The following is a 20,180-nucleotide window of genomic DNA, read 5'->3' as shown; positions in this document are numbered from 1 at the left end:
AGAAGCCAACAGGTAAGGCCTATACTTCTTTACAACTGTAAGATTCCTCCCTCTAGCTTTTGAGGTGTAAAGGTGTAAGAACCTCCCCTTCTGTTCTTGTAATTATTCCCCTCTCTGAAATAGAAGAATGATCTTGTTTTACCATGTTTTGGCCTAGAGAGAGAAAATATCTAGAGAGAGATAATCCAAAATTGAGATATCCGCCGTTACGGTGGATGAGGGACCAAGGAAGCAGCCTATGAGTGAAGCGCTAGGTGACCTGCGAAAAGGAGCCTAGAGGGTGCTGACCATACAGTGCTCGGGCTCTAGGTCACCGAAGATACCCACGCATACATCGGGGAAGAAAATAGAATAAGGAGTTAGAGTTGTTTTATGAACTCGGGCATGCATATGGTTGATTGGCCTTGCTGGTCCTCAAAGGATGAGTCCATGGCTCTTTTATATGGATCTATTAGTTGATCTTCAATGGAGAGTCCATTTGGATTTTCTTATGTGATTATATTTTTGGGTACTATGAGCTAGGAACTATTGAAAAGGCCCTTGAGTGAACAGGTGGTGAGCGTTCTGGTTGCCAATGATGCCATAGGTACACCGATGAAGGAATGATTATAAATTGGAATTTAAGCTAGATATTTTGGAGGATTATGATCAGTGATACTATGGTTTCATTAAAAGATTGTTTTAAAGACAGCTGAATCTGTGAAACAGGCAATTTCATATTGGGTGTGTAAGTGGTGTGACTATCTTGAAGTTTGCTTGAAGCACTGGCTAGGGGGCCTGGGAACTCTTTTCCCTGGTACCCGGGGTAAAACATAACCAAATTCCTAAATGGATCCTATCACTACAATGGTTGGGCGGTTGGCTAACCCATGGGATTAGGTTGGACTGATGGATCCCTAAAATGAGACTCAATTCTGTTAAATTACGATAGCTGAAGGAAATCCCGGATAACCCTTGTTCTATGGAAAAGAATCAACGAATGTGCCTCTTGATGAGGAAAAAAGCGATGGACTCTATGATGCAAGTGCAAGTCTCTTCCTTGATCTGACCATGAGACTTACGGGTTCGGTCGGATCAGTTTGGTTAGTGAAGACCTTGACTACGTTAGAATAAAATATCCAGGAGGAATCACCTATAACTACTAGGCGAGGGAAGTTTTTCCGAGTTCGGTTTTGGAAGAACTGAGGGATTAGTCTTTTGTCCGGATATTCGTGGGGGGCGAGGCCCCGAGTGAGAGGCTTTGCCCTGCGTGCAAGAAGTGCTACTTCCACTACTAGCACCCTAGAATTCGTTGCGCGGAGGGGGCAGGGATCTTTCAACAACATATACCATGGATAACCCCTCTCTCTCAGTGGTTGTGTAATTGTGTTCATTAATATCATTAAGTTGATAGTTAGTAAAGGTCACATGGAAGTCCATGTTGTGTTACCTGGACTGTGTGCTAACACACATCTAATAGTAAATGCATCGATATGCACATGGAAGTCCACATTGTGCTGCCTAGACTGTGTGCTAACACGTATTCAATAGAAAATACATTGATATGCACATGGGAAATTTGATCCTAAAATTAGGGTATCTCAAGATGGGTGTGCTTATGCTGATGCTTTCTTTAGCTTCTCATATACCCATTGGCATTCATCTCTCCATTTGAAGACACTCAATAGCTTAGGTCTGGCATATATGGCATACAAGAAGATAAATATTCTATAATACCCTACGTGCCCAATGAATCTTTGCACCCTCTTATAGTTGATGGGTGGTGGTATCTCTAAGACTAGCCTAAGATATGTGGGTTTAATGAGATGTCGTAGAATCTCCATATTTCTCAAAGAGTAGCCTAAGATGAGTAAGATCCTTCCACTATGAGTGCACAAATAGGTCATCAATGAATATCTCTAGGATCTTCCAAAGGAGTAGCCTAAGATGAGTAGCCTAAGATGAGTAAGATCCTTCCACTATGAGTGCACAAATAGGTCATCAATGAATATCTCTAGGATCTTCCAAAGGAGATCATGGATCCTTGAAGGCTATACACATCAAGCATTGGAACGCAACTCAGGGATTGATCTGGTTGGATGGCATGATGATACAAGCATAAGTTTCTCATTACGTAGAAAATATTACCTTGTGTTGATTGACTGGGTTATTTGTCACTTGGTTGTAGCCTACGAAGCCATCAAAGAAGCTGTAAGATTTTGTTTTGGGAAGCTCATTCCAACATGTGGTCAGTGTAAAGCTAAGGGGTAGTGATTGTGAACTAGCAACATTAACTTTTTTGAGGTTAACTTAAAGTCTAAGCTTATTGATGACACCCACTCAGTGTGTTTGATTTTATACACAAATCTTGTATCAATGAGCTTGTCTAGATCTTCTTTAACCATTTGTCTATACTTGTTGGGATTCATGTGAAAGGCTCTCTGTTTTGATTTTTTTGTGCCTTTATGGAGAGGGATGGTGTGTTTCACCACTTCCTCCCTTCATGTCAGTGTATTTCCAGGTAAAAACACACATTGAAATTCCTTAAGGCTATTAATTCTCCTTCTTACCCAAGGGTGAGGTCTAAAAACATTGTCTTAGGTTCTTGGGTCAACAAGATTTACTTTTTTAACCTATATAGAGAGATGTTGTATGCTGCATATTTTCACTGTCGACCTATTTGTAAGGCGCTTTTTGGCATCTTACCTGCTCAAACGTAGGCATTTATCTTTTGTAAGATGGCACTGGAATACATAGCTTAATGTCAAAAAATAGGAAAAGTGTATAGACTCTATGTACATACTTGCTTAAGACTAGTAATAGAGGCCGAACCATTTTTAAGTTTGGCCGGCCTCTAGAGTGAAAACTAATCACTTGTATATAAGTCATTTTTTACAACAATAACTAAAACAAAATCATTTCCTTACAATGCTTTACTTGTGAGCTCTTCCTTTTCCTCTTCTTGCTAACATGTACGATTCTATTCAACCTTGCATGTTTGATGAATGCTTTAGGATTAGTTGTAGGTTGTCGTCTTGCTTACATGTATGCTATTGAACTTTGCATTTTTTATAGATGCTTGCTAGGTAGGATTGGTTGTAAGGTGTCTTCTTGCATTAGATTCCCCTTCATTCCTTCCCTTATTTTGTGAGAGAGAACCATCATAAAGGACCATATTTATTGTCCCCCTCTAGGCTAGAGAGCTCTTCCTTTGCCCCATTGACAAGGAGCATTCTGGTGTGATAATGGAGTGAGGATGCGAGACGGACAAGCTAGCGCACCCACATAGAGAATTTATGTTTATGGCTCTAACGACACATGATGCTTTGGCAAGGCTAAGGTAAGATCTTGACTTGAACATATTTAGTACTATTACTGGGTACTAGCCTAGGGCTTAGCTCTATCCATCCATCCATTTCAAGTTATTAGGATCACCCAATATTGCCCGGTGTTGATTAGGCAATTCCAAGCAAATTTTTTATCCTTTGTAATTTTTGAGAAATTAAAGTATAATCATTACCCATCCTAATAAGTGTACACTAACCTTCTTATAGGCCCAGTTCTTAGAATTCTGTGTCCCATCTAGGCTTATTTCATAAAAGGAAATTATGCGAGCCTAGTTCATATAAAAAAACACGTGAGCCTATAGACATGAACATGAAGATGTGAGCTTGGATACATGAGCCACCCATGTGAGTCTAGAGGCGTGAACTTGAAGATGTGAATCTAGACATGCAATCCGGTTGACATGAGTTTAGAGGCATGAATATATATGCATGAACTTACATACGTGAGCATGTACACGTAAACCATGGCAGAGGTGTGAGCCTAGACATGTGACCTGGACATGTGAGCTTAGAGATATAAGCCTAACAAGAAGAAAGAAAGAAAAAAGGTTTGAAACCATTTTCATACCTGCTCTAGAAGCACTAAGGACTTTTGATGCAAACTCGATTTGGGCTAAGTATTGGAAATGATAATACAGTTGATTATAACACATCAAACCACACTAGACAGGATAGAATCACCTCCTTATTCATGCCTAGTCCATCATACCTTTTGGGAGCTAACAATGACTTTGAACTAGGTATCTCTCAAAAGGACTCCACAAAAGGATCAAATTTTACATTACCCATAGTCACCTGGCCAAGAGGGAGAAATTCGCATAGAAAGATGAAGAAGTATCTTGTCCCTAAACAGATCTTCATTGGCTTCACTATGTGGAGGTCATAGATTTACATGAAATCTACACCAACAATGGGAAGCCAACCTAAACAAGGTCACCATTTAGACCAATACAATGGTCTATGAAGGTGATGAGGAGCCCATGAGCTCTGGAGCAAGAAAAGCTCTACCGAAAATTGCAGACATAAGCTTAATAAAGTCAAGGTCGACACAGAGAAGGAAGTAAAACTGAAAGAGCTCGAGAAGCCTCAAGCGGAAGAGCTCGAGAAGCCTCAAGCGGAAGATTTGAGTCAAGTGCTTGAGTACTTTAAGTCCTACAATATCGGGGATAAAGTGGTACCACATCAAGAAGCCTCATATAATCCCAGGTGAAGAGACACATGCTTCATACGACGGCCCCACCCAGGTCAAAGACATAACTCTTTCTGACCAAGTGAAGAACCCAACCCAATGTGTATTGCCAAACAAAGACTTCACCCCTGAGCAAGAAGGAGAATTGTAGCTTTATTCCAAGAATTTTAGGATATGTTTGCCCAGAAATATAGTGACATGAAGGGAACTCCTTTGAAAGTGATGAGACACACCATCCCTCTCCATGAAGGTGTGAAACCATCCAAACAGAGAGCCTATCACATGAATCCCAAGTACATCTAAATGGTCAAAAAAGAAGAGCTAAACAAGCCCATCGATGTAGAATTTGTGTAGAGATTAGGCACCACCAAGTGTGTGTCAACCTCAAGAAGGTTAATGCCACCATAGTTGTAATCCCTACCCCTTACTTTACAACAACCATTTATTGGAATAAAGAGAAGCTTACAACTTCTTTGATGGCTTCTCTAGCTATAACTAAGTGATGATTGATCCAGCCGACCAAACCAATATAAGACAACATTTGCTACAAAATGGGGAACCTAGGCATATCGCATCATGCCATTTGTTTTGACCAATGCCCCCGCCACTTTTCAATTTGTGATATGTACGTCCTTCAAGAATCTTCTTTAGAAGATCCTTGAGATATTCACTTGATAACCTATGTATGCACTTCAAGTGGAAGGAGCCCCTTGCTCATCTTTGGTTGCACACTCTATTGTATCTCCATAAGCCCACTTAAATGTCAATTCTAGATTAAACATGATGTCATCCGACACATAATCTCCAATAATGGAATCTCATATGAGAATGAAATTTGAGTGATCTTAGAGTTTTTGTCACCCATCATTTACAATGGGGTGCACAGATTCATGGAGCATGTAGAGTATTATAGAAGGTTTTTCTTCTTTTATGCCATATATGCCAAAACCTTGTATAACCTGCTCATTGTATTCAAATGGAAAGATGAATGCCAATGAGAACATTTAAAAAAATGAAGAAGGCATTAGCAACAAGCACACCTATTCTAAGATCCCCCAAGTGGAATCTAATATTTCATGTACATATTCATGCTTCAGCATTTGCTATTGGTCAAGGGCAATGTTAGAGCACTTACTTGCTTCTCCCACTCTCGGTGAAGATTTCAATGCTCCGATGCTCGATTAACCTGCTAAAAAGTGGGGTAAGCCATGGCTATTAAAATCTGTTCTTTGCTGACCATCAAGTATTGCTATATTTGGTGAAGAAGCCTTGCATCACATGAGGCACATCACTAGATGGGTATTGATGAACACTCTTTCATAAAAATCTCGGAACAAGATTTGCAAGATTAGAGAAGACGAAAATAACCTCCCTGTCGTGCGTACTGTGACATCCTTTTTTGGAGCCAACAAACGACTTCAAGATAGGAGTAGCTAGTCACTTCCTCTAGCAAGGACTCCCTTGTAAGAAGGATCAACTTCTAAAGTACCCTAACAGTCGCTCGACCAAAAAGGATCAACTTCTACAGTACTTGCAATCAGTCGGCCAAGAAGGGGAAACCCACATAGAAAGCCTAAGCAGGAGAAACCCATATAGAAATCCTAAGAAGTACCTTCTCCCCATGGAGATGGATCTTTGTTGGCTTCGCTATGTTGAAGTCATGGATTCAGGTGAGACCTACTCTAGAGAGTAGGAAACTGACCTAAACAAGATCAATCTTCATGCCAAGACAATGACTAATAAAGGTGACAAAGAACTCACATGAGCTCCGAGCAAGCCAAGCTCTGATGAGGATGCAAGCTTAATAAAGTCAAGGCTGAGGTAGAGAAAGAATCCAAACTTAAGGAGCTCACTGAGCCTTAAGAGGAAGATTTGAGGGAAGTGCACGAGTGCTATAGCATTGCGGACATGGTGGTACATAGGGAGAAGGCTCAAATAGCTCGGGTAGAGAGCCACACATGTTCAACTCAAGAGCATACCTTAGCCTTGCTGAAGCATGTATCGTTGGGTCTTGCCTTAGAGCTGTAAATGGTACTTCTCTATGTGGGTGCACTAGCTTGTCCACTTGTCATCTACTTTGTTGGCATACGGAAATGTTAGGTCTTGCCTTGGATTTGTAAATGCAACTTCTCTATGTGGGTGCACTAGCTTGTCCACCTGTCACCTACTCCGTTGGCACACCGAAATGCTCCTTGCTAATGGGGTGAAGATATGGTCCTTCTGATGGTTCTCTCTCAAAAAAGGTGGGGGATTAAGGGAAAGCTAATGTAAGAAGGCAACCTATTACTAGTCTTAAGCAAGAATGTACACGGAGTCTATAAGCACCATGTCTCCTACCTCCATACTCTTGTCCTCGAACTAGTCGTTAAACCACGGCTCTTGCGTTGTAGTTTTTCAACCATCAATCATTGTTAATAAGCGAATCACAATCTTTGCTTACTAAGTTGCACTAAGGTAACTAACCTCTCCTTGCAGTTATGTGTGGTACAATTCGGAGGCTTGGAACAAAGTGTTTCATTGGCATGATTACGTCAAGCCCGAATGCAAGCTAAAAAGGTGTGCTATTAACAACCACCTTGAATGTCGTGCAATAGGCCCATAGAGAAAAGCTCCCAATCGCTCCTTGTTGATGCTTCTACAGTCTTAGTGAGAATAGTGCACAATGTCTTCTTTGTGCTTTTGGCCTGGTTGTTGGCTCCTCCTCCCGCTGTGCCAAAGGCCATTGCAATAAATGTTATACATAGATGGATTCTAACATTAACATGATGAAAGAAAGAACTTATGCTCCCAATCGCTCCTTGTTGATGCTTCTACCGTCTTATTGAGAATAGTGCACAATGTCTTGTTTATGCTTTTGGCCTGGTCGTTGGCTCCTCCTCCTGCTAATTGCCAAAGGCCATTGCAATAAATGTTATACATAGATAGATTATGACATTAACATGATGAAAGAAAGAAAATGACATGTCTTTATTCAAGATTTCCCTTGACAATCAAGTGTGCAAAGATGAACATGAGTTGGAAAGTGAGTCACCTAGGTAGTTTGAAAAAAAATGTAAGCACTTCCTACCCCTGTCACTAACATTTCAATGGTAGGGGGGGAGAGAGCTTCTCATATATACTTCATGTCATTTCTCCCATGTGGTGTGTAATGATTCTTAATGATGTGCCCAATAAATCAAGTTTGTGATATCAATGGGTGTAAAGCCTTGTGATTTATGTGCCTTTAATAGGTAAGAAGGATGTTTGTGTGTTGAACAAGTCATGGTCAACTCTAATATTGTAGGAGTGAGGTGGTATGCCAAAATTAACAGCTTAATAAAATGCTCCCACACATTCTAGTGCTTTTGCATCCTTTCTAGAGTTGAGAGGATATATAATAGGAAATGCCAACTTAAAAAATGTGATCACCATGATAATGATTTGTTAATTCCCTTATGTACCTTACATCCTGAGGCTACCATCCTAGATGAGGGTGATGTGGTCAGGAAGGAAACCATTTCTCATTGGAAGGGTGGATCTAGTCCATCAAATCAACAAGGGTGCCATTAGTCATGTAATTGCCAAGCATTGAACCCGGGTCCCCATCATGGAACTTGAAGGTTCTATCAACTCAACTACAGGCCCTAAGGCAAGAAGGAAACCATTTCTATATGAAAGCAAAGGTCCAAGAGAAGGGCTATGAGGCTTTCTTCCAAAGAGGGGCCATAGCGTTAAAACATTGCATTTTGAAAATTGAGAATCTTTTGGTCACGCCTGGAAGCCAATAAAATCCGAAGCTATAATCTCATTGGCTGCACGCAAGCATCCCACCGCAAAATGCCATTGGTCAACCTAAAATTAGAGCCTAAAACTCTACGAATTTGAAATATTATAATATAATAATCACGATTCGAGGGCTTCTTAAATTCTTGCACGCAGCTGGCATTATGAGATCAACGGTTCAGATCCATCATTACCAAACATAATGCAAATATAAACTGATCACAATCAATAGCAGAACAGCTATCTCCATTTAATCCATTTATCTAGCCATTTAATCCTAGTTCTTTTCCCCCGAAAATGTCAAATTCAATCTATCAGAATTATCAAATTTCAAAGTGTCTTCTCTGTTTGTCCCCATTTGGCATTAATCTACTATCTATATACTTTTTGACAAATTTGAAATCAAATTTTCCTGCACTGAGCAAGACATGATTATAGACTCATAGCCACGCTTAACTAGCTGTTTTAACTTTCTAAAGTATGACAGATTCTGATTCCTAGTCAAAGGCTCATTCAGGGCCTGCATTCTCTCTTTTCATATTTACAGTCGGTCATTGGGCCACCAATTTGTGTTTAGTTCTCCTTAATCCTGCTCACTAATTGGACGTTTTGTTCCTTAATTTGCCCACAAATGCGAAATTTGGCTCAGTAACCTGCCCACATTTGGCTTTAATCTGCTTACAAATAAGCCATTGGACTCCATAAGCGGCCTACAAACCTGCCATTTTCTCTTGATTTGTGAACTGAGCTCTTCAATCTGCTAACAAGTTCGGCGTTGCAAGTTGTTGCGCAGTTGGGTGTACTTTTCTTGTGAAAAGGTGATTTGGGTTCTCCAATACGCTCTCAGATTATGATTTGGAGGTAAGTTATCTAAACAACGGTGTGATTTGGGCCCTAACCTAGTGTATTGATATCCCTAATCTGCCTAACGATCATGTTTGGAGAATTGATGTGGGTTCTTTAAACTCATCTTCCATCAAGTTTGGAGATGGGTTTCTTCTCCAAAGATGTGATTTGGGTGATAGTTCTGTGTTACAGGCTCTTTAATCTGCTGACAAATCAGGCTTTGAGGATGGGTTCTCTCTTACGGGTGCGATTCGGGTCCACTGTATAATCGCCCACAAGCTGATTAGAGTGTCAAATCGGAAGATAAATACTCCTTATCATCAATCTAGAACCCAAATTTGTGTTCTCGGTGGATTGTACGATCACCCCCAAATTTGTGTTCTCGGTGGATTGTACGATCACCCCCAAGCTGATAAGGCCTTTAAAAGTTCTGATTTGGGCCCTAAAACAGTTCAATATCTCGCACTCGGATGGTCAATCTTGCATTCAACTGATTAAACTCCAATTTCTACAGCTATTTGATGATGGTTTTGCTTCAATGGAACTTGTGCACACACTGTGCTGGGGTCCTTGGGTCAAACAGAGATAGTATTTGGGCGACACTCTCTGCGGCAGCTGAACTTAATTGATGAAGGCAGCGCTCCTCGTGATTTTGCCTGCTGCTGCCGTACTTTTTCTTGCTTGGTAAGTGTTTAAGCCCTTCTTTTATTGTCGTTGCAACTCTTTGAGTCCGCTGTTGGTCCAGCAAGCCAAGCTATTTGTTATCCCTTTCATTTACTGCCGTATCCTGGGTGTTCTTTTGTCTTTGCTGTGGGTGGTCTTGTCCAAATAAGAGAGAGAGAGAGAGAGAGAGAGAGAGAGAGAGAGAGAGAGAGAGAGAGATTTTACCCAAACAAACCCTAACTGATGTTGCTCATGGCCCATGGGTGATGGGTCCTTTCAAAAAGCACACACTTCCCAAAGAAGCCTCTTTTCCTGTAAACGCAAATGGTACAATGCTCCATCATTTGACATCGGATGTGGAAGGAAAAAAACACCTATTCAAAGCTCCAAAGCCCTTATGCTTAAAATATATCTCATTTATGTTTCATCCAATAGTTTCCTTCTTTTTTATATGGACTCTTTGACAGGCACTTTTTCTATCAATGTCTTTTCCTTCAATCTCAGTTGGGGACAAGATTTCTGCAAGCTTACAAGGTCACTTTTGGGCTTCAAAGGCTGTCTTATCTTCTTTAGAACAGGCAAACAAACAGAGAAGAAGGAAGGGAGGAGACCTAAGGGACATCGCTTACTGATAAAAAACCTAGTTAAATTTGGGCTTCAAGCACATTAAGCATTTTGTGTGTGCGTGTGCGTGTGTGCACTGCGTATGTGCTTGCCTTGTGTCAAAGGTGGATAAACACACAGTGGAGCCCTTTTTTAATGCAATCACAAGTTCCACCACATCACTAAGCATGTGCCTACAAAGTCCTCAAGTGGAGAGAGTGTATTTTTCATTAGAGCTTTAAAACTGTGTGCTAGGACAAGAAAAAGAATTAGATGCTTTGAATACCTAGTGTGCTAGCACAAGAAGAAGAATTAGATGCTTTGAATACCTAGTCTATGGCAGTCCAAAAAGTCCAAATCCAGAACTGCAAGAGCCTTGCTAGTCTTGCCTACATTTGAAGTGAGTGTTGTCTTATCTTTATTCGAGATTGTTTTGTTACACATAGCACTGATGCAGTGTTTGAAAATTTTCCAGTGTAGGAAGGTCATGTTGGAGGCAGGTCAGCCGGGGGAGCTTCCCCTCATGAGGGAGTTGTCCTCTCTTAAGAAAGCTCGATCTCTGCAAGATCCCTCTACTGGGTCCAATGTGATGGGAGGGTCCTCTGCTACACTGACCCCCAGCTCTGTTGTCGGTTCTACGGGCAGAAGTAGACAGACCAGAGGTGATCATTCTACTGTATATAATGGCAAACCATCTGTGAGGAGAAGTCTTGCTCACATGAAAACCTCTCCTTTTTCTGATCCTCTTCACAACATTGAGAAAGGACGAGCTTGGGACCTGGGCATGGAGCAAGAAGAGGCATTAATGGGATCTCGTATGAACTCTAACCCCGCCATCAAACCCCCAAAAGGTGAGGTTTTCCATCAGCACAAAGCCACCATGAACGGCCATGATGAGAGGCTTTTGCTACACAATTGGAGGGACCCAAGTTGGGCTTCAGATGTGGAAGCCTCTTTTGCCGCCTCCCGATCATCGCAGTACCAAAGAGGGGTGCAATTGCACAATAGAAGTTTTGATTTTTCTGCAAGAGGAGGATCTGGAGGCCATAGCAGAGATGTCTTTGATTTTGGAAATAAGGTATCTGAGGACAGGAAGTATGCCTTCAAAGAAAGGGCTGAACGGTTAAAATCTCAAGCATTGAGTGGCTCTAAACAGCACCCTCAAGTTCTCTCTCCATTGGTTCTGAACTCCCTTGATGACATCCATTATCGTGGAAATTCTCTTTCAATTTTCTCACTGGAGGGGAACTATCATGGAAATTCTCTTTCAATGTACTCACTGGAGAGTAACTATCATGACAGACATGATCAGCCTAACAGGGCAGTGATGAGAGGGCGCCTCAAGGGTTCCATCTCTTTATCACAGTCACCCCGACTTTTAAAGCATGTGGCAAGGTTGGGTCAAAGAGAAGCTGCGAAGAGCAGTCGGAAATCTCAGCATGTGTTAGCAAGCTCCACAAGTACTAGCCACAGAACTATGTCACAAAGCTCATTGTCGGGGCCTTGGGAGGCCACCTCAAATCAGTTGGAGGATGAATTAGATGTGTGTGAACTGCCAAAAAATGGGTGTGGCATCCCTTGCTACTGGTCCAAGAGTCAGAAAAGAGGCAAGAGTCTGTTAGACATTGCTGAGAGAAGTTTCTCATGTGGTTTCTACTCAATGTCACCCAAAAGAATCGCCCATTCTAGCTCAAATCAGGAAGAACTAGGTGGGTACCCTGGACATGAGCCAGTCCCACCATTGGACTTGCAAGCTCGTCCACTGCTGTCAACGCCTTCAGCAGCCAGTGATGATATTACGGGCTTGTCTGCAGAGGACAGTGACAGACTCTCAAGTGACCTGAATGGTGAGCTTGCACTAGATGGTGGAGGTACATGTAATGCACTGCGAAATGCCACCCATGATGCAAAAGACAATGTCAGTGATGGTAAGGAGCTCACCATCTATGTTGAAAGATCCCGAAGCTTAAGCCAAAAGTACAGGCCCAAAGCGTTTGAAGAGCTTGTTGGGCAGAGTTTTGTGGCTCATGCTCTTGCAAATGCGATTCACAAGAGGAAAGTTGCCCCAGTCTATCTCTTCCAAGGCTCTCGCGGCACCGGTAAGACATCTGCAGCAAGGATATTTGCTGCAGCTCTGAATTGTGTCACTCTCGAAGAGAAAAGACCATGTGGGGTTTGCAAAGAATGCCTTGATTTTACATCTGGTAAGAGCTTAGACATTAGAGAAGTTGATGCCGCGAGCAACAATGGGGTTGAGAAGGTGAAAGCTCTCTTACAGACTACATTCTCAGCCCCTTCATTCTCTCAGTTCAAAGTGTTCATAGTTGATGAATGCCACATGCTCACAAATGAGACATGGAATGCTCTCTTGAAGCTTTTGGAGGAACCACCTGGAAATGTTGTCTTCATACTCATCATGACCGATCCCGACAAGATGCCGTCTACTGCCATCTCCAGATGTCAAAAGTTCCCTTTTCCCAAGATCAAAGAGTCAGAGATTGTGGGCAGGCTGCAAACATTAGCAAAGCTGGAGAATTTGGATGTTGAACCACGGGCACTACATCTGGTAGCATTGAGATCTGATGGGTCCCTTCGTGATGCTGAGATTGTATTGGATCAACTTAGCCTGTTGGGACAGAAGATCACTCTCTCAATCGTGCATGAGCTGGTATGTATATCCCTCCTTCCCATGTTACTTTTTCTCTTTTGAAATTGCTGTTCTGTAGGTTCAAGAGGTGCTCCTCTAAAAGCCTTGTTTTGGACTTTCCAGTTTGGATCAGTCTCAGATGAGAAGCTGTTGGGCTTGTTAGATTTTGCCCTTTGTTCAGATACAGTCAGTACTGTTCAAAGGGCAAGAGAACTCATTGAATCTGGTGTAGAGCCACTGGATTTGATTGTCCAATTGGCTACCCTCATCACAGACATCCTTGCTGGCAGCAATGAACTGATAAATAGAAACCAGGAAGGAGGGTTCTTCTCTAACCATGCCTGTGAGTCTCTCTTCATCTCTTCTCGTTTTCTGTGAATTTTGTTTATGGTGTTGCAAGGGTTTGATGAAGATATAGTGGGCTTGGATTGATGCAATCTGGGGATGGGTTCTCACTTGTTTGTGTAGCATGGATGATGCAGTGTCAGAGGAGGACCTTGAAAGGCTGCGGTTTGCGCTACAGATCTTGTCGGATGCAGAAAAACAGCTTAGATCAGCTTCAAATGACAGAACAACATGGTTAACAGCAGCATTGTTGCAGTTTGGGCCAGCTCGGCCATGCACAGTATCAGTTTCATCATCAGGTACAAGTGCTACTGCAAGCCCAATTGGGAAGGCCTGCTCCAATGACAGCAGGCAAGTTCTTAAGATATTAAATAGAAGGAAAGAGGCCACCAAACACAAAAACATGGTCAAAGGGATGAGCTCTGGCTGCTCTCAGAAGAAACTCCATGCTGCCACAGCAGCGAAATGTAGAAGTAGGTCAGCTAAGTCAAGCTTTGAAGTGCAACCGTATCCAGACGACAAGTCAATGTTATCGAGTGCTGCCTCTAGAGATCCTTCACATAAAATGCGAGCTGATTCTCCAGTTTCCGATGAGAAAAGAGGCACTTTGGTTGGTCAGAGTAATCTGCAGAGCATATGGTGGAATGTTTTAGAAAGATGCAAGTCTTTTCCAATCAGGCAGCTGTTGCAGAGCCATGGAAATCTTTTGGCTGTGTCCATCTCAGCAGGTAACATGCTCATTACTTACCGTATGTGCAAATATGATACCTGGATCACCGAAGAATTGGCACTAGTTTAATTCCTGACATTGTGTACACATGGGTGCGTGATCATGTGTGCCTTCCCGAGTGAACAATTTCGGTCGTGATGTTTGCCTCTTAAAGTTAAAATACATAGCTGATTGCATAGACTCTGCCTCATAATGCAGGCCATTCATGTGGTAGGTTTGCGCATGGGTGCCTCTATCAATTTCCAGTACATATCACATGCACACGACTCACATATCTCATGCACAGTGCACATCACGGACCACATGCATGACTTCACCTTGTCGATTTTGTGTGTGGCCTTGATGTATGCAGACGATGCGGTTGTGTTTTTGGAGTTCGGGAATCCCGAATACAAGTCCAGAAGTGAGAGATGCAGAAATAGCATAGCCAATGCTTTTCAAGCAGTTTTAGGCCTTCCTGTAGAAGTTCAGTTGAGCCTTGCCTCCATTCCCAAGTGTACAAATAGTGTAGGGGCAAGGGTACAGGCTGTAGTAGATCAGCAGGCAGTCTCATCACAAGGTGATTCTAAGCAAACCTCAAATACCATGGTCCAACAACATGAGCCAAAATGCTTTGAGGTAGGCTCTTTACATTATTTGAGAAGCAGAAGCCGAACAGCATCTCCAAGGACAGTGGAACATGGAAACTCAGCTCAAATCTTTCCAGCAGTACCAACATTTTCCAATGGAAGTGTAGGTGATTCACATCATTCGGTGAGAAGTTCAAGGGGTACACCTCACTTTAGCTGTGAAATGAAGTCCACAACACTTGGAGGTGCCTGGAATAGTAAGGCTAGAGTAGTCTCTTCATTGCAGATACCTCAAAGTGCAGAGAGAGTACCAGAGATTGTTCTGGAGGATCCTGCAGATAGTGTAGGAGCTCAGCATGTGATCCATGGTGGTGGTGGTGGTGGTGGTGCTTCCACTCATTGCTGCAACAAGGATGGAAATTTCTATGTTAATAATCTCGAAGCAGAGAATTTGTAAGTTTTTTTTTTGGGGGGGGTTTTTTGGGTTTTTTTGTTTTTTGTTTTTTTGTAGTTTTAATCATCTAGACATGCCTGGTTAAGATAATGGTTTTTGTTGCACAAGGCTGACTTTTTGTTAGACATTATTTCAAAGCTGCATTGGGTTTTTGAATGACTATCTTTAAATTTTCATCATCCTTACAGACTTACCACATGTACTATCGAGGCACAATAGAGGCATCCATGAGTACACACACACACACACACGCTCACACACACACACATGCATACATACATCCACACATGCAAGTACATATATGTATATGTATGCATGTATGTGTACATATACATATACATATATGTATATGTATGCATGCATGCATACATATACATATACACAACACATACATATACATATATAATAGTGAGTCATCTAATTCGTTGTGTCTTTGACCTTTCAGAAGGTTGGAATCTCAATCAAAATACGGAGGCCTTCTATGCTGGAGGCCACCAAAAGTGGAGGATGAGGTAAGATATTATCAAAGAGATGGATCTGACTTTTAAACAGTTGCCAGTGTTGATAATATGATGAAAATCTTAAATAAGTTGAGTTGCAAGGCCAGCAGGTTACTTCTTTAAGGCCCATAAGGTCAATGCCTCAAGTCAATGCTGCAAATATTTTGATATAAGGCTGCCTGCTACTGATGAAATTTGTTTTGGTCTCTAGCAGGTCTCAAAACCTCATCAAAGGGGATGTGGAATCCTCATGAGGCTTGTCCCTTGTGCAAAGTCAGAGAGATGAGGCTCCATTCCATGCCTGTTACTAAACATCGTGCTGCCTTGTGCCATGCCCCACAAACCCCAAACATCTATTGCCATACATTATTTGATGGCCTGGTGGTGTGTAATCTTGTGTTGCATGATTATGATTATTAGGGCCTATCCTAATCTTCAAGGCTACCCTTCTAAGTACAAGGCAGCAAGATCAGATTAACCACATTATGTGGTAGGATCAAAGGTCCTACCAGTCAAAGGGACCATTTAGATTTTCATCAGTACAGGGGTTTTATAGCAAATTCTTTATAAAGACAAGAATAAGACCCTTTGATTCTAATCCCTGCTTGGCAGGAAGAATTCTAATCTTTGCTCCATCCTTATTATGGCACAAAAAGAAAACCAATGACAAAGCACATCATTTAACATTGTAAACTAAGGTTTGCTAGAGAAAGCAAGCTTTATGTTTAATTTCTCCAACAAGAGTGGCACTCCTATGTTTTATGGAGAATACCTATATTTTTTGCTTTGTTATGTTCTGTTCATGCCTACACCCAATACAAGATCAGCAATTTGGAAGATATTCCACCCTAACCAAGAGTTCGTGGGTTTGAGCCCTGACCCTCGGCTACATCCCCTCCAGGTAGGAATCAAAGGCATAACTTACATTGAGGTTAACTTCTTGCCTCTCCTCCCTAGTCTCCCAGGAACATGCACCTTGCATTAGTATATCTACTGGTCTTCTCACTATATCTGCTACCGGCTACCAGTGGTTGACTTCTTGCCGCTTTATATATCTATTTACATATTAACCATGCACAACCAAGGCACAAAGAGAGGAGAGAAAAAAGAAATCTGGGATTTCTAAAAAAAGAGGGAAAAATTCCTTCGATTGACCCTTTGTAATCTGGCTTCCATTCTTGTGTTTCGCTTCTTAATATATCTTTTACTTATCGCAACAACGCATGGGTTGAGTACTAGTTGTATTTAATAAGGCGTTGAGTACTAGTTGTACTTAATCAGGCAGTGAAATGGAGAGCAGTTCAATTAAGTGGGTATATTTTCAGATGAGTCCTTAAATTGGAATATTTTCGGATGAGTCCTTGGTACATTCCAAGGTTAGACAAAGATGAGGCTCTTTTTGGCAACATATCTTGCTTGATGTTTTGTTTGTGGTAATATGTATACACGTGTGTCCAAGTTGTTTGCATGTGGTTGCTTTCCTTGGGGTGGAAATGCAATGCAGCTTTTCTCTCTTTCTTCTTTCGGATGGTGCTTCCTGCCGCCTGAAGGATCTACATAAAAGGCCATTTCAGGTTTTTTGACACAACGTTTAGTGTGAAGAAATAACTTGTGGCCCTGTTGGCAAATTGAGTGCCCTGTACGGTCAAGGAGATCTAAAGAATAAGGTGTTCCTACCATGAGTGAATTTGTTCGAGTGTGCATATATGTTTATGGAGAATTACATACCCAATAAATTTGGTGCCCCACTGGAAAATACTGTGCTTCGAATGATACCCACGAGAAAATATTACCCTGCTGCATCATGGATCATATCTAAAACAGGTAATGGTATGGATAAATAACGAGCTTCATTGATTTGGAAAGTGATGAAAATCCCACACCAATGCAAACAATATGCAAGAAGAAAACCATGCAAGTGATCATGACAATGATGAACTCAATGAGGTAGGCACTTGCAGAATCCAATAATAGTCGATGCCGAAGAAGAGTCTCTCGCGAAAGAGGACTACAACAACTATATGTCTGTGCGTGAAAAAACTGTAAAGTTTAAGGAAGTGATTATGAATGGAGACGATTACGTGCCTCTTTCTCCTGCCACTTGTTGCTGGGATGCCAAAGGAGGGTGCTTGCTTTCTTTGAAGCAGTTCTTGGTGTATGGACTTTGTTGTGATTTCCCCACAAACCTTCTGTTGCTTTTCCTTATGTATAGTCTTTAATTTGTTTTACTGTGTGGAGTAGTTCGAAATATCATGTAAATAAATGTCGTGTGTTTGCAAGCAATGTGAGTTGGATTTTTGTAAACATTATACAATGTGTTGGTGGCATTATAAACTTTCTCGTCGGTTTCTGAAGTCAAGGATTTGCTTCTTTTAATATATGGTTATATTAATTAATGTCACATCAATTGTTGTATGCACATTATGTGTGCATATACTAGGAGGCTAATCCACATGCTTGTGAGCATGGGAGCATGGGAACAAGCTCTAGTGGAGCATGGGTTAGGACTAACCATAAGGGTTAAGGTTAGGGTCACGCATCCAAGGGTCACACATGGGAAATGGAGAGTCAAGAGTTACTTGAGGGTCCTCCTATATAATAGAGGCATGGGACACACCCAAGAGAGGCTTGGAAGCTTGGGGGCTTGGAGGCTTAGGCTATGTGTAGAGGTCCATATCTACTCCCCTACTTTTTCACACTATAGTTACATGCTATTGGATCGGAGTTATACCTCTTGATGGTATGGGACATCAAGGTAGATATATGATGTATTTCATCCCTTGGGCTCGGGGGTGGTTGGGTGGTTGAGTTTATGTCCGATTTATGCATGTTTATGCATAAAAATTATCTAGAGAGATCTTCGGGTTTTAACAGTGGTATCAGAGCAATCTTTAGTTAATTGTTGTTGATTTTTTTAAAGTTAAATTTTAATAAAATATTATTTTACTGATTTGTGTTGATGATTTGCACGTGGATCGTCGATATGGTGATTGGAACGTGTGTTACTACAATTCAATGGAAGAATCGACGTTGCGAGGGAATTTCGTGAGTTTAATGCTATTTTTTTATTTTTGTGGATTAAAATAAGCATTAATGAATTTTTTTACGAAAATACCACATATTTTATTGTGGATATTTTTGGTAGAATGGATTCCCTAAATTTCTAAAATTTTAAGCAAATTTTTTTAAATTTTTTTGAGCACTTTTATGATTAAAAATATTTTTTTTATACATTTTTACGAGTTTTTTCGCGGGCATGCGATCAAATTTCTGTTGATTTTCTGCTGAAATGCAGTAGTAAGGGATAGTATGTTGATGCATGAAATGCTCTCCCATGTGCGTGGGATCCTCTCCGCCTCTCAATTTTGATTTTCCTGTGTGAATTTCTCTTAAAAAGGATTTTTTAAAAATTAAACATTAATCATAATTAATATTAGTTATGATTAAGTAAAAGTTTAATTAAAAATCTTAATTAAAAAGATTAATTAAGATTAACCTCTCTGTTAAGAGAGGTTAAGAAGAGATGGGAGAAGAGAGAATGAAAGGGAGAAGAAGGAGAGGAAAGAGGGGAGAAGAGCGAGGGAATTTTCACACTCTCTCCCTCTCTCATTCTTTTGCACGCAGACCAGCGGGGCAGCGGGGGGAGGGGGGGGAGGGGGGTTCGTTGCTGCAGGCGGTGAAAAAAATCGCCACTCTCTCCATAAAAAATTTTCAATAAGCTTTATATTAAAGCTTATTAATATTATTTTTTTTAATTTTTTTAAAAATGATTTTTTTAAATTTAAAAAGAAAGTTTTTGAAAATGTTTTAAAAAAAAGCTTGAAAAAAGCCTAGAAAAATAGAGAAAAATTTGACATTGAGAAAAAAAATCTCAGGAAATTTCTGAAATTTTTCCTCTTAAAGTTTTTTGGCTTTTCATCTTCCGGAAAACTTTTGGCTTTCCGCTTTCCGGAAACCTTTTGGCTTTCCGAATTCTGGAAAATCTTTTGACCTTCCGTATTCTGGAAACTTTTGACCTTTCACATTCCGTTTTTTTTAATCTTTTCATTTTCTCGAAACTTTTGGCTTTCCGTATTCCGGGAAAACCATTGGAATTTCGGAATTTTTTTACCGTTCGTATTCTAAATGCGTTTCGGTTTAATTAAAAAGTTTAAAAAATTCTTAAAAATTAGTGAAAAATTAGACAAAGGTTATTTTAAATTTCAAAAAAATGTGGGATTGTTGTTTGGCATGTGGTGTGTCCATTCGGGCACCTGTGACCATTCAAATTGCTTTAAAAATATATTTTTTGATCCAAAAAATTAAAAAATCCATTAAAATTATAAATTTTCATTGGATTTGAGAATTATCGGGCAGAATTGGAAATTTCATGAACCATTCTCACGAAAAATTAAGAATATTCTAGAAATTATTTTTAGAAATTCTAAAAATTGATATTTTTAAAATATCAATGGTATTTTGGTAAATTAAATTGTTAAAAATTTTCTAAAAAAATATAGGTTTGGAATGCCATAAGATAGGTTTGGTGGAATTCAAAATTATTATA

General features: G+C 40.7%; 1 protein-coding gene across 1 annotated transcript; it reads left to right on the top strand.

Annotated features, from left to right (window-relative positions):
- Positions 1–9,654: 9,654 nt before the first annotated feature.
- LOC147623623 (protein STICHEL-like 1) lies at positions 9,655–16,693 on the top strand (the record flags this gene model as incomplete). The annotated part of the gene is made up of 7 exons (XM_086820064.1): positions 9,655–9,807; positions 10,865–13,057; positions 13,160–13,379; positions 13,519–14,109; positions 14,464–15,133; positions 15,580–15,646; positions 15,846–16,693. Coding segments are annotated over 7 exons (3,969 nt in total), but the record flags the coding sequence as incomplete, so codon positions are not given.
- Positions 16,694–20,180: the final 3,487 nt, after the last annotated feature.

Source organism: Cibotium barometz, chromosome 26 (genome assembly GCF_041138505.1).
Source record: "Cibotium barometz isolate CiBa-2024 chromosome 26, ASM4113850v1, whole genome shotgun sequence".
Lineage (NCBI taxonomy): Eukaryota > Viridiplantae > Streptophyta > Polypodiopsida > Cyatheales > Cibotiaceae > Cibotium > Cibotium barometz.
This window is presented reverse-complemented; position numbering and strand designations above follow the sequence as displayed.